The 15,377-nt window shown below is 37.3% G+C and overlaps 1 protein-coding gene across 1 annotated transcript in view; it reads right to left on the bottom strand.

Annotated features, from left to right (window-relative positions):
- The window catches only part of TENM1 (teneurin transmembrane protein 1), a 784,494-nt gene that overhangs the window by 214,753 nt on the left and 554,364 nt on the right, over positions 1–15,377 (bottom strand). The window contains exons 16-17 of the mRNA XM_056107733.1: positions 8,546–8,665; positions 990–1,251 (exon numbers count right to left, since the gene is read on the bottom strand). Coding sequence (XP_055963708.1) covers positions 990–1,251; positions 8,546–8,665 — 382 coding nt within the window. The remainder of the gene's footprint in view (positions 1–989; positions 1,252–8,545; positions 8,666–15,377) is intronic.

A 15,377-nucleotide genomic window follows, 5' to 3' on the forward strand; every position in this document is an offset into this window, starting at 1 on the left:
CACGTGGCTGTGATAGTAGCCGCGCGACATCATATGGTTCTCATAACCAGCTGTAGAAAACAAATTATTTCACAATGCCTTTACAGCAATTCTGATTGTTAGGGGAGGAGGAATTCTAAACAATATGGTGCATCTTTTGTCGAAATAATGAATGTAATAAAAGTAGAGAATGATTTAAGTAGAAATCATCTGCCTCACAGGCATTGGGAGGGGTGGGAGGGGGTATATTGGGGTTCTTGGTGGTGAAAAATAAGTACTGGTAAAGGGAAAGGTGTTTGATCATTGTATGACCAAGACTTAATCTTGAAATCTTTGTAAATTTTCCCACAGTGATTCAATAAATAAATATAACAAAAAATGGACGCATCTCTTCCAGAAAAAAAAAGTAATGTGGAGTTCATGCCCAATTCAATCAGCTTAATCAATTTCTGAATAAATTGTAGAACTCCTACATTAAAAAATATATCAAGGCTAAAAACAAGTTTAGCTCCATGTATAAAATTTGAATAGTCAGAAAAAAGAAGCTTTAAACAGTACCCTTATGCTTGAAAACCACTTTTAATCAACACAACTGAACAAGAGAACCCAAATGTCTTTAAGAACAATGATAATGGATAAGAAACTAAACAAAGAAAACTAGATTTCTTAATGAGTTTTAATTTCAAACCCACAAACATTCCCATTTTATTGTTTAAACTGCTACTCCTATTGATATAGTTAGTTGTGTTCTTTAGAAAATAGTATATATTAGGTCAAGATTTGGGTTTAATTCTTATGACAGCTAGTCCATCTTACTTTTTTCTAATACCACAGATAGTGTCCTAAAGCCTTGGCCAATCCTTGCAAATGTGTGCATTTGAAGTCATCTCCTGCCAAATGAAAGGCAGCACATTATAAGACTGACAGGAGTATAAGTAAAAGAAATCTGTAGATGCTTTATTGTTGGACACATATGATACTATATTTTATACAAAGATTAATGTACCTACCTGAAGCTCAGGGATAATAGTGCCCCTCTCTGGACAGGATCCACCGAATGATGTGAGTGGTGAAGGAAGTACAATAGGGTTTGGACTGATAAAGTTGGAAATATCACAGGATGGTGGGTCTGACACAACTCTCTGCATGGTAACTTTGTCCACCACAATAAACTGATTCCAGGGCAACCAGAGTGTCCTCTTCTCAGGCAAGAAAGGTGATCTTTCAAAGATTAAGACAACAGAGATACCACCAGTGGCTACAAGGTCAAAGCTAAGGGGAAAAAAGTAAAGTCAGTTTCAATAATGAGCAACTGAAATAAAATTAAAAGTAAAATAATAGGTATTTTTAGTGATTTTTTCCTAGTAATGGAACTCAACTATGCTAATGTATATTCTCCCTTTCATAGGTTCTCTTTAGCTAAGTATGCATACCATGGATGACTATTTTAATGTAGTCCATAGACTAAATAAAAAATGCTCTATTACTAGTTTATTTTCGCTACGATTTGAAAACCAGTTTTTAATTTCTCAAACAAAATCAGTCACAAGTATTTCTGCAAAGCCAATTCTGACATCACTTCTCTCCTTTGTCCTAGAGATGACAAAATATTTAATATTCAGCAGCATTTCAGTATAATGAATTATTCATTCTCCAAAAGTCCTATAATGTAGCTTTAAAAGAGTTGATTATTTCTTGTTTAGCGTTACACACATAATGTCAGAAATCTGATGGTGTCTTTGAGATGTTATTTGGAAAACCAGCGGAGAAAAAATGGTCAGTAAAATTTTATCAAAAGACACAATTCTTGTGGCCACAGCAATGGTACACTTGGCCTTGAACATGGCCAAACTATATTCGATCCCTGGCACCCCATATGGTCCTAGCCCCACAGGGATCAAAGAAATGATTGTTGAACAAAGAGTCAGGAGTGAGCCATGGATAATGCCAGGTATGCTATTTCACCAGTAGGTACCATGCAAGTTTAAGCATGAATATTATATCTTAAAAATGTATTATAAAGGACAATTTGATGCTCAATTATTCAAAGTGACTTAAAATTTATAGGAGAGAAATGTTAGCAATTCCCTGCATTAAAAGTCTTCCTATAAAACACATTTTCAATAATAAAACACCCTGATAGAGAATCAGACTTAATTATGGACATCTCATCACTTCTTTCATATGACATTTATTATAGTATTATCAATACTATCTTGTTGCAGAAGTCTTCTAGATAAAGATAAATGGTGAGTAACAAAGAATAGTTAATATTGTAATTTTGTCCTGCATTTTCAGTGAAATAGTTGTAATAGTAAGGCAGGATTTTAAGAACCACGTTAGCTATGGAAAAATAATTTAGACTTTGAAAAATAAAACCTGAGCAGCGTATGGTTTAAGACAGAGAGGGTAGGTTCATGATAAAGGAAAAGTGTAGGACAGACAATAAAGCAGGGGAGGAATCTTACATTACTTGCCAGTACTTTTCCTCTAGCTCAAATACTCTACATTGATTAAACTCTATTTCTTGGACAAGTATACTTGCTTCATCCAAATCACACCTCTTGACTCCTTAAAATAGAAGTGCTTGACTTTTTTATTTGAAAACAAAAGCAAGCACAAACATAAAAAAGAAGAAACTATCCCCAAATAGCACATATACCTATGAATTAGTCTCTATTTCTAGAATAACTAAGAAGACAGGATAATCTTCCTGTGTAGTAGAAAGAATGTTGTTTTGGCTTCATCCTTCATATATATACCTATATTTAACTCTTAATTCTGATGTGTAAACTTTGTGTTTGGGGGCTAGTTAGTTACCTTTCACAAGTTTCAGTTTCCTATGAGTCAAATGGACTAATCTTGCATATGATTAAATAAGATTAAAATATAAGAGTCACAGATACATTAATAATAAAGATATGGTAACTTTCCAGAAAATAAGGCACTTTCCTTGCCCTTGACCAACACAGATTTGATCCCTGGCATCACATCTACTACTCTTAGCCCCAATCAGGAGTGATCCCCTAACAGAGAGCCAGAAGTAAGGGCTGAACACTGTTCAGTGTGGCTCACAAATCATAAGCAAAACATAAAAAAAGGTAACTTTTTTCTCAAATTCGAAAGGTCCTTATTCTTTTAGTAGTAAGACCTTAAGTGCGAATCTGAAGTATCTGTGAGGAAAAAGGAATTCTTTCTCAAGTTTGCAGGGGCAGCATCAACTCCTTTCAAAGAGACTCCAATATTCATTTGATCTTAGAATTTTTGTATTTGATAATTCCCATATGATATAAACCAATTTTATTAAATATGTTTGGATAAACATGTATATATGTACATGTACAAGTCTGCACACACACACACACATATATATAAACATGCACCTATGTATATAGTTGTATGCATGTGCACACACACAAACTGGTTCTATTTATTATTTTGTCTTTGCATCACACCCCCAATTCTTTGCTCAGGGCTAGTTCCTGAAAGGGTTCTGGGGACCATATGTAGTGCTAGGGATCAAACCCAGGGTGCTTCATGCTGGAGATCAAACCCAGTGTGGCTTCATGCTAGGGATCACACCCAGGGTGGCTGCATGCTTTATCTGCTCTACTATCTCTCTTATCCCAAATTGGTTCTTCTTGCATAGCCTCAGATAGTTTAGGTATAAACTATCAAATTGTCCTTCCTGCATAGCCTCAGATAGTTTAGGTATATTGGGTTGCTCCCATCACAGTGCTCCCATTCCTCTGTGTTTATTTGTATCTTCTTTCTTTGTGTTCTGTTGACTTGTAAATATTGTTTTTCTCTCCTCCCTAAGTCTTTTGCATATTTTATTCAGAGCAATGTCCTTTTGTTATGGACACAAGAAGATATGCTTTTGTAATGTGACTCTCAGTGATATTTCCCTCCTGGGCACCTGTTTTCTCACCTAAGCCTCAGCTGCCTTTACTTACTAGCTCCCCGCAAAGCAGGGTCCTGATGAGGAACTAGATGGAACCAGGGCAAGCGTATGTGCTACCCTGGAATCGAGATGGGCCTGGCCAAAGTGCCATAATGCGTAACTATAAGTTAAGAGCTTGGTCATGGACAAATGCTGTCATGATACAAAAAGTAATAATTAGATTTGGACCCTTCTAGGGTTAGGAATGATTAATCTGGCCTGAGCGCTATAGTCTGAGTCTGTGGCAAGATGTTCCCAGAAGAGCTGCCATACAAGTCTCAATGTTATCTCTTACTGTGTCCATACAAATAACTAGTTTTGAGATATTGATAGAGTTATTGGACTGGGGTAAAGAGAAAAATACCTTAAGCGTTTTTATTTTACCCTTGGGCAGTCAGGAAGGGTTTTGAAATATCCTAGGTGGTGTTCCCTTTGAACTTGGTGCACCTTCAGGAAGGGCTTTCTTATGTTGATTTGGCAACCTGACTGGAGACAGTGTCAGCCTGGAGACTAAGTCTGCAACTGTACCTCATTTATGTCTCACTATTAAAAATTTAAAAAAATAAATAAATAAAATTTAAAAAAGGAGAGGGAGAGAGGAGGTTGGAGAATGAGAGAGAGCTCAGGGATGCAAGATGGAACTCGGGGAGGATAGCAAGGGGGATGGAGAAAACGTAGAAGAATACAGGAACAAGCATGTGGAGAGAGAGCCCAAGCTGCGAGATGGAGCACAGAGAGATGAAGTGGAGAGATGAAGCAGAGAGACAGGAGGAGACGAGAATGAGGAGCAATGTGAGACTAGAGTGGGAGGCTCTGAGACTGGGGCAGGCACATGGAGAGAATGGAATAAACAGCATCTGATCAATCAAACAACTTGGCCCTCATTTCATCCACTGTCTTCCCTATGGCTGGGCGCCCTGGCTGGGTGAGCAGCCCAGGCCTACCCGGAATGCAGGCAGCTAGGGGAAGAGCCAGTGGGCCCTCCCCCTGGCTGCCCTTAAAGCTTTTTTACAATTCTATTTCTTTTTTGCTTGATTTTAGGACATACACAGCGCTTCTCAGGGCTTACCCCTGGCTCTGCACTCAGAGATCACTCCTGATGAGCTTGGGGATCATAAGTGGTGCCAGGGATTGAACCCAGGCAAGATGCATGCAAGACAAATGTTATACTTGATAAATAAGCTGTACTATCTTCCTGGCCCCTAACCGGTACTACTTCTATGTAAAACACTGATCTATTTCATATATTCCCACCTTGTTGTTATATAGAGTAAACAGTGTTCAGCTGATTCATTAATTGTCATGAAGGTAGAAGGTGAATCTATGGTAAAAAAAATCCATTCTAATACCAAGAAGAGAACGATCTGAATAATTTTGGAACTTATTCTACCAAGCGCAATATCCAGTGGCAGGGGGTCAATAAGTGCAGGTTATGAAGTCATATCAGGTTGAGTATAAAAGACACAAAATGGAGGGAATATTTATTTGGAGGCTCCACCAATTCATAGTAAATCAGAAGAAAGACTACTAAAATATATGTAAAATGCTTATGTCTGACTTATGGTGTCAATAAATCAACAGTAAATCAAATAATGCCTTGGGTCTAATCAAAGGGAAATTCTCTGAATTTTCCATCATCTTTAAACATAGTTCTTAGGACTTTTTAATGCTCCTCAAGAATTTGTGAAGAAGTCCAATTCCTCACTTACTTTATGAAAGCAGTTTTCTTTCAACATTTTGCTAAGTTGAAGGTTGTATAACCAAAAGCACCAAATTACTTATGCTCAAGTTTTGGATGCTACCATTTTTAGATTTGGATGTTTTCCTATTCTCCAAATGGGAAAATGATAATACATTTTATTATATTAGCATTCTGAGGACAAAATATAATGACATTTATAAAATTGTATATAAAACAGCATTCATACATATCTACTTATCCTTTAGAATTGTCTTTTTTTCTTTATTTCCACTTTGATTTTCCCAATATGCATATCTAAATTTCTTTGTACTTTCACTATCTTCCAATCTCATCCTTCTTTTCCTTTATATATCACTTTGACTCCACAATTTAGACTTCTCCTGGTTCTCTAAGAAACTTGTCTGCTAACTTGTTTAAAGGATGATAATAGGAGTAATTAGGTCTATTTCCCACACAACATATTTTCATTTAACAGATACTGTGAGTCAATAGCTTAACCCCAATAGTGACGCCAGTGGAAGGTAGATCAGTGGGACTGAGATTGAGATTGGGAAGCAGAACCATTATAGCATCTTCCATACCACACTTGGTTTACTTCCTATCTAAATGCTAATTTCAATCTTTCTATAATCCTTTGCCCTCAGGTATGTCATAAGTTTCTTTATGACAGTCTGCTTTTGAAACATAGTTACTCAATCTAAGGTAGCAATAAACAGAGATATATAAATGGAAACTCTCATCAAATTGCTACTTTATTCCCCAAGAGGAGAGTGGTACAGTTTGACTGACATTTGGGGCACATAATTTGAATGTATACATTCTTTATGAACCTAAGGGGAGAGCTACAATTAAAGGGATCTCTGACTATTATCTGTTTCATCTATATAAACCTAGTTTTCAGAGTGAGCTGGGCAAAGGGTGATTGTGGCACTTGCATTAAAACAGAAATCATAAAAGTAACTACAAAAAATGTTCATGTTTAATGTTTTCTATAAACTGAAAAAAGGAAACATAATAAATCAAAGTTCTTTTAAGTTCATTTGTGAATGACAAATTATTCACCTAAACTTTTGTAAGACAAGCAAAAATAACTGAGGATCCATAAATTTCCCATGAAAAGTCAAATGTATCAAATGACATGTTCTATTTACAGAAATAAATTTTCAAATGAAAACAAACTTTTCTCAATTTCTGGCCCATGGAAAAATAAGCTGACAAAGAGGCTAGTTTTATGTACCAGATATTGATGATTGAGCTACCAAAATTCCATCATTCAGTCTAATTGGGAGAAAGGTCAATTTGAATCAGTAGAGAGCTCCAATTATGGAATACTTTAAAGGAAATGTAGTTTTTATATATTCAGATTATTTTCACCCAGAGTTGTTTTGCTGAGCTTGTTTCAACAAATAGCTGGCTAGTTAATAATTAACAATCTAATTTACATGCAAATAATTTATATGATTCATTAAAATCTTAAAATAGTTTGTTTTCTTTAAAAGGCTGAAACTTCCTTATTATCTACTTTAACTGATAGTTTTTCTAAGTACTTTCTTGACAGGCAGTTTGAAAAATAAATTCAGCATAGCTCAAATTTGACAACAATTATGAAGTTATTAGGATTTGATTGTAGGTTTTCTAAATAAGATACTCCCTCACTAGTGATCAAAGTCTATGCCAACAAGTCTCTATATAAGAGTATTAAAGTAAATTGTAAATGGTAGAGCATTTTAAGGGTAGCCACTTGGTGGCTAGAGCATCTCAAGGCCATTTCTAAAATAACTTTGAGACTAATTAATAGAAACTTGTAAGCTGGGCACATGGATCTATTCAAATGTTCTAAAAAATGGTCGACCTAAATGATAGCAACAGAAAATGTTCTTGCTGGTAAATCCTCTCCCAGTATGAAGAAGTTGTATGTTCTGGTGCTGTTTCCCAGGTCTCATTGAACATTGAGAAACCCTTTTTAGAGAAACCAGGTAGTTGATACTTAAGACTAAATCACTATGGCTGTATAAAAATCAAAGAGTATTAGTTATACTGAGAGTGCCTGTCAAAGTTACAGCCAGTAATCAAATTCTTAGTCTAGTGCCAAATTTCTTAAATTGTGTTCACAACCTCATATAGGTCGCATAATTGAATATGAAGTGATATAAAAATAAATATATTTATGAATTTTATCAGTAAATGTTTGACTTGTATACTTATTTTATATTATTCTCTACCTGTGGTCATGTTATAATTTCTCTGGGGTCACAAGTGGGGATGATGCTTAAGAAGCCCTGATAGTGATTACACATTAAAAGTGTCTAACAATGCAGACTGCTGCAACATAAAGATACTGGAGAACACCATATTAAGTAATATAATTAAGAGTAAAAAGAACAAATGCCAGATTATTTAACTCAGGAGGAATGGAGGGATAAAGATGGGACAGTGGTGGAGGGTCTTGGCTACTTTGGTGGTGATGATATGCAGTTAATTTGTACATTGACACTATAAACTTAAATACTACTGTAACATTATTACCTAAGCTATACATTTTTAATAAAGAATCTTAATGTGGTTGAATTCTGACCTTTTGAAAACAATATTTTGGATACCAGGATTTCATTTTTTTTTGAGACATTCACTGGGAGAATAGCATAAAAATGCCATGCTTCTTTTTTGTTACCTGCATCGCTTTATTCAATGTTTATAAATGATATTTTTAAATGGAAATAGATAAAGGGTAGAAAACTTTTCACATGACCAATATTTCAACAGAGCTTGGGAGTTAGAAGAAAAATGTGGCTTGATTTTGATGGGGCTTAAGGAACTATCTTCTTCAGTTACTTTGAGATATACTGATTTATCTATTCATTGTTAGAAATCAGATTGCCACTCCCCACCTCACATAGTGATCATACACAATAATGCTGTACCTTCCATCTTGACGACTGATGGTAAATCCATAATCACTGTGATGCAAGAAACTAACGTTCACCCCAACTAGAGGGGTTCCATCTCCAGCTACTACTTGGCCTCGAATCACACAAGCACGTCTGCAACACAAAATCAAAGGCTAATATAATAAAACATATTGAAATTATATTCTAGAGAAAGTTTGATAAAATTATAAAAACAAAGAAAAATTGTCAATAACCATTAGCAGTACTAGAATTTTGGTGGGTAGGTATACAAATTTTACCCCTCAGAATTAGAATTATGTTTGTTATTGTTCAGTATTGTAGTTTTTAGCAATTTGAGTATTAATATTATTCAAAGTAATTAGAAATTCTTAATATATTAATTTGTTATATAGTTTTAACACAATCTTTAAAAATCCATTTCAGGACATTTAGTTGTTTCTTAATTTTTTTTCTGCATTAAATTTATTATTTTTCTGGGAGATTTTTCTGAGATCTCCAAGCCTACTTGGATCGGGGCTGAGCATCCTCCACCCAGATCCTCCAAATTCCAGTAGGCGGGGGTCACACCCACCAATTAGCCCCCTGGCACCGTGTAATCCCATCAATGGCCAAGATTCAGAGACTATAAAACCCAGCTCCTGGAAGCGACATCTTATTATCTCATTCCTACTTTGGACAAACTGGCAGGCTACCAAATGTAACCTGCCCACACGGCAGAGTCTGGCAAACTCCCCGTGGCGTACCCAATATGCCAAATACCAGTAACAATGATGGGTCTCATTCTCCTAACTCTGAAAGGGCCTTGAATATGACACTTTTTAAAAAATCTCAGGGCTAGGACGAAGGAGACGTTACTGGGGCCTGCTCGAGGCAATCGACGAATAACAGGATGGTCGTGATCATCGTGATCTGGGAGAAAATATTAGTTGGGGAAGAAAAATTTATCCTATAAAAATTAAAATTAATTACATTTATTAAAATACAAATACATTGCAGATATGACTGAAGTTCCTTCTGGACACCTCCATCCCAGGTACTGGTTTCTGTTCAGAAGTAATCAGCTATATAATGTCATGTGAATTTTCTATGCATTTTACACAGGGCTGGAGCGATAGCACAGCGGTAGGGCGTTTGCCTTTCATGCAGCCAACATGGCTGACCCGAATTCGATATCTCCGCCCCTCTCGGTGAGCCTGGCAAGCTACCGAGAGTATCTCGCCCTCACGGCAGAGCCTGGCAAGCTACCCGTGATGTATTCGATATTTAAAATACAGTAACAACAAAGTCTCCAATGGAGACATTACTGGGCCCGCTCGAGCAAATCAATGAACAACGGGAGGACAGTGACAGTGACACATGTACATTGTGCAATATTTTGGTACATATATTGTTAAATTGCTCTTTTCTAGACAATAAAAAGAAAACAAAACAAAAACCAAAGCAGCGGTTATTCTGTGAATTTTAAGAATTAAAGTGTGAAAGAAACATGATCCCTAAAAAGTTTACCATTTCTCTTGTCTAAATTCACTGTCACTGCCACTATTCTCCCATTGTTCATCGATTTGCTCAAGCGGGCACCAGTAACGTCTCAAAACAAATTGTGAGACTTGTTGTTACTGTTTTTGGCATATCAAATACGTCACGGGTAGCTTGCCAGGCTTTGCCATGAGGGCAAGTTACTCTCTGTAGCTTGCCAGGCTTTTCAAGAGAGGTGGAGGAACTTAAAGTAAAATATGTCAGGAAATTACCCTTTAAATATTTTTTTTTACATTTTTATTAGTGAAACACCATGAGGTACAGTTGTAGACTTACAAATTTTGTGCTTAAGTTTTCAATTATACAATGATCGAGTACCCATCCTCCACTAGTGACCATTTTCCACCACCACTGATCCCAGTATCCCTCCCAACCCCCATTCCTCCCATCCCACCCTGCCTCTGTGGCAGGGCATTCCCTTTTGTCTCTCTCTCCTTTTGGGTGCTGTGGTTTGCATTGAGTGGCAATCATGTTCGGTCTATAGTCTACTTTCAGTATGCATCTCCCATCCTGGGAGGATCGTACCAACACCCTTTATTTGGTGCTCCCTTCTCTATCTGAGCTGCCTTTTCCCCTAGCATGTGTGGCTGGCCTCTAAGCCATGGAGTGAACCTCCTGGTACTTATCTCGGCTATTCTTGTGTATTAGTCTGCGATTTTGTTACTTTATGTTCCCCAGATGAATGCAATCTTTCTATGTCTGTCCCTCTCTGACTCATTTCGCTTAGCACGATGCATTCCATGTAGTACCACTTGCATGTAAATTTCATGACTTAATCTTTTCTAACAGCTACATAGTACTCCATTGTGTAGATGTACCAAAGTTTCTTTAAACAGTCATCTGTTCTCAGGCACTCAGGTTTTCTCCAGATTCTGTCTATTGTAAACAGTGCTGTAATGAACGAACAAGTGAGATGTCACTTCGACTATACTTTTTTTTTGCCTCTCTGGGATATATCCCCAGGAGTAATAAGTTTTATACATGATCAAGAATGGGAATCCACTAAACTGTCTGCTAAATAGAGTTTTCTCCTGCAGACATAGTCCATGAACACATGGATAATTTTACCTGTAATCTGGCTGACAAGTTCTAACAAATTTTAGAATGTTGACAGTTGAGAAGAGGTTCCCGAGCAAATCCAAGCAAACATCATTTACTGGTTTGCTATTCCTCCATTACTCGGGATGCTGAGCACTTAAAAATTATTTAATAAACCAGAGTTCAATCCTAATCTTGGCATCCCTGAACTTTAGAACTTTCATTTTAAAGTCCGAACTTCTAGGGTTGAAGAATGTTTGGGAAATTCAATATCTTTCCTTGCAGCATTAACAATGTGTTTTTCACCAAATGGTATTAAGGATATCCAAGAAAGCTGGATTTTGGGTCAAAAGTAGCCAGGTTCCAATGATGCCTCATTATTTTTTCTTTAATTTAAAAAGGGAGTGGGAACTCTGCAGAGACACCAAACTGTGAAAAATTGCAAGTACTCTGGTGCCTAGGCTGAGAACTCTGGGCTCCTTTTGGAGTGGCGGTGAATAGCCTCTCTATCCTACTACTTCCAGAAGTCCCGGCAGGCATGCACACTTCCCACAGTAACCCTCCATAACTACTTAGCCACCAGTCCTGATCTACAGATTCAAGACTAAATCTCCCAGGACATACAAACAGCTAAAATTCATGGACACAGAGGGCTCCCCTGATGAAAACTCTCAGGTGCCCCTGGTATGGGGATGGACCAAGAATCTGCCCTGCTGTAACCCCAGCAGTTGCACCACACTGTACTGTTGCAGCCACATCAATGGCTCAATTTCACTGCTTCACTAATAATCTCTGCAGAGACACCAAACTGAAAATTTTCAGGTACCCTGGTATTCAAGCTGATGACTTGGGAGTCTTCTTGGAGTAGGGGCGGGAAGCTTTACTCAACCACCATATTTCTGGAATTCCTGAAAACCACATCCACCTCCCAGGGCCACTGGAATGTCATTTCAGTGGCCTAGACCACATATTCTGAGGTTTCTGGACCCCACCACTGCAAACCAGGCTGTAAAACCCCTCCAAATTCCTATATACTGAAATTCCAGCTGAGAATATTAGATAGAAAAGTAACATAGAGGTCAACTAAATTCAGCAAAAATTAACAGTAATAACACAGAAAGCTGATCTGGCAAGAAACAGTTTATTAAATCCTTAAAGACTCAACAGCACTGTGATATAACAATTTTCAAAAACTTTTTTTTAACTTATCCATTTTAATCAGTCGTGCGTGAGTCTCGGCCGGAGCTGCCACACGGGTCTGGAAAGTGTCCTGGAGTGTGGTGGCGGCTGTGGTTGGTGGGAGCAAGCAGAGAATCTCTGTCCCTGAGTCCGCAGAGCCTGGAGTCCAAGGTCTCAGAGAGTTCCGCTTATCTTGTTCTGTGGGTCTTTAGTCCTGCGTGAGTCTCGGCCAGAGCTGCCACGCGGGTCCGGAAAGCATCCTGGAGTGTGGCGGCGGCTGTGGTTGGTGGGAGCAAGCAGAGAATCTCTGTCCCTGAGTCCGCAGAGCCTGGAGTCCAAGGTCTCAGAGAGTTCCTCTTATCTTGTTCTGTGGGTCTTCAGTCGTGCGTGAGTCTCGGCCGAAGCTGCCACGCGGGTCCAGAAAGCATCCTGGAGTGTGGCGGCGGCTGGGTAGTGGAGGAAGTGCTACACTAGCACGCGACAGGGACAAATGGAGACGTTACTGGCACCCGCTCGAGCAAATCAACGACTAACGGGAAGTTAAGTGATTAAGTGATTAAGTGATCCATTTTAATGGGCTGGAGCTATAGCACAGCTGTAGGGCATTTGCCTTGCTCGCAACCAACAAGGCCAACTCGAGTTCGATTCCTCCGCCCCTCTCGGAGAGCCCGGCAAGCTACCGAGAGTATCTTGCCTGCACGGCAAAGCCTGGCAAGCTCCCTGTGACGTATTCAATATGCCAAACACAGTAACAAGTGTCACAATGGAGATGTTACTGGGCCTGCTCGAGCAAATTGATGAACAATGGGAGGACCGTGACCGTGATCAATTTTAATATTAGAGCTTTGTTATCTAATCAAGTTTAACTCTAGAACAGAATCAACAGTTGTGACTTTTGTCTACATTAAATAAATAAAAGTATCAAAGGTTTATGTGGGCGCCACTAGTATGGGAAAAGTAAAGTGTTTAGAAGGTAGTATTTGAGATATAGAAATATATGAACAAGATGTATACATGAATAGTCTTGTACTCAAGGAAACAGATTATAGATTTATTTCATATGTATTTAATTCCAATAAATCAGTGCTTTTCAACCTTTTCACACCCGCAAAACAGGGAAAATAAGAGAAATAGTTTGCTGATTGATGGCTAAGACAGAAACAAAACCAATGTAGACAGTATTTTATTTATGTTACAAAATTACAAAATAAATTTTAAAAAGGATGAGGTGAGAGATAGTATAGGATGCTTACTTTGCAAGCAGCTGGCCTGGGTTTGATCCCTGGAACCCCATATGGTTCCCCAAGCACTATCACTATCAGGAGTTATCCCTGAACAAAGAACCAGGAGTGAGCGCTGTCACACCCCAGGTGTTATCAATACCAGAAAAATAAATAAAATAAAGTAAAAGAGGGCTCTGTTGTTTTTGAAAAATATAACTTTTCAAAGTAATCACAGATATGGTCTCCCAACACACAAAGTAAAAAAAAACATTAAAATTACATAAAGAAGTTAAGTCAGTACAAATTTTGCTACATTTTGTATATTGTGCTCTCAGGAAACATGCCCAATTCTGACATAAATCTGTAGCCTTTTTTTTCCCAATGAGCAATTCATTTTATGAATTTTGCAAATCATAGGTCTGAATGGCATGGAAATTGCATATTGGCATTTGTTTCACCTTGTCCAATAAATTTTGGAGAAATTTATCAACTTGGAGTTTTTAAATCCCATTTTTCTAATACACAAGACATAGGAATGTCATTGAGTTTTCGATGGAATTAATGCTGTCAGATATAGTTCCAAGTTCTAAGTCCAGCATAACAAGAAATAAAAATAAAAGGATGTCTCTAGCTTGAAGGTCTTTACAAAGAAAAATTTGACAAGCTGGTTTATAGATAAAGTAGAAATAACCTGAGAAAATTTTATGCAAATGATGTAGGAATTGGAGCCAGAGAGGTTGAGACAAGACTCAGTGAGGTCAATCTATTTAAAATAAGGTTAAGATTGCTTTCTGCTTCCTAAGTGCTTATAGCTCTTGGTGGGATGCTAGGGAGATATTATAAAATTGACAAAGTTCTATTAGTTAGCAATGTGGCCTCTGAATCAATCATAACTACCTAGATAGTCACTAACTCCTAACTCCAAGATTATTATATTTTATTTGTTCACATTAGTCTAGACATTGTATTTATTCACAATAGTACTGTGCTCTATTATTTTAGTTTTTATATCATCAAACCTCGTTGGCATTATTTGCTCATATTTTATGACAGAAACAGACCTGCCTTTTCTCTTTTATTTTCCATACTACATATATTTATGGAGAATCCAGGCCAGTGAGTGAAAGTCTCATTAAAATAATCATTATTCTCTTCATTTTTTGTATTTAACTCTTTATTAATATTGGATCATATTCTGAGTAGAATTTTCTTTTGAAAATTATGCTTTTTAATATTCCTCATAATTTATGAAGCACACATATTTGTGTGATAATGACTCATCAAAGTCATCATTATTCAAGGCATTATCTACCTGTTCTTTTCATTTCACTCTTTGTCATTCATAAATCATGTGCAGACTTGTCTTTCAACTCCCCTATTTTTATTCGACATATTTTATGATCCACGCTAACTCACAGCATATGATAAATCCTCATAAAACTTACTATTTTAAATTTATCGGCATTGAGCTCTCTTTATAATGTTTTAGATGGAATGATCTTAAATGTACTAAGAATTCTAATAGCTTGCTGTATTTGACTCCATTATTTACACATTTAATGTCATCCTTTTATTTTTGATTAGTTTGTTTGCTTTGTTTTGGGGCTATATCCAAAAGCGTTCAGGGTTCACGCCCAGCTCTGTGTTCAGGAATAAACTCCTGGACAGTTCAGTGGACCTTAAAGGATTGAAGGTCAGGGATTGAAGCTGGGTCGGCCACATCCAAGGCAAGTGCTCTATATGATGTACTGTCTCTTCAGGCCCAATGTTATCCATTTTTTACAAGAAAAGATTTTAGCTCCATTTTTATATAGATTATTAGCATTTATTATAATCTCTGACCAACATCAATCAGTGTCAATGTAAGT

Source organism: Sorex fumeus, unplaced genomic scaffold, assembly GCF_029834395.1.
Source record: "Sorex fumeus unplaced genomic scaffold, SorFum_2.1 ptg000171l, whole genome shotgun sequence".
Lineage (NCBI taxonomy): Eukaryota > Metazoa > Chordata > Mammalia > Eulipotyphla > Soricidae > Sorex > Sorex fumeus.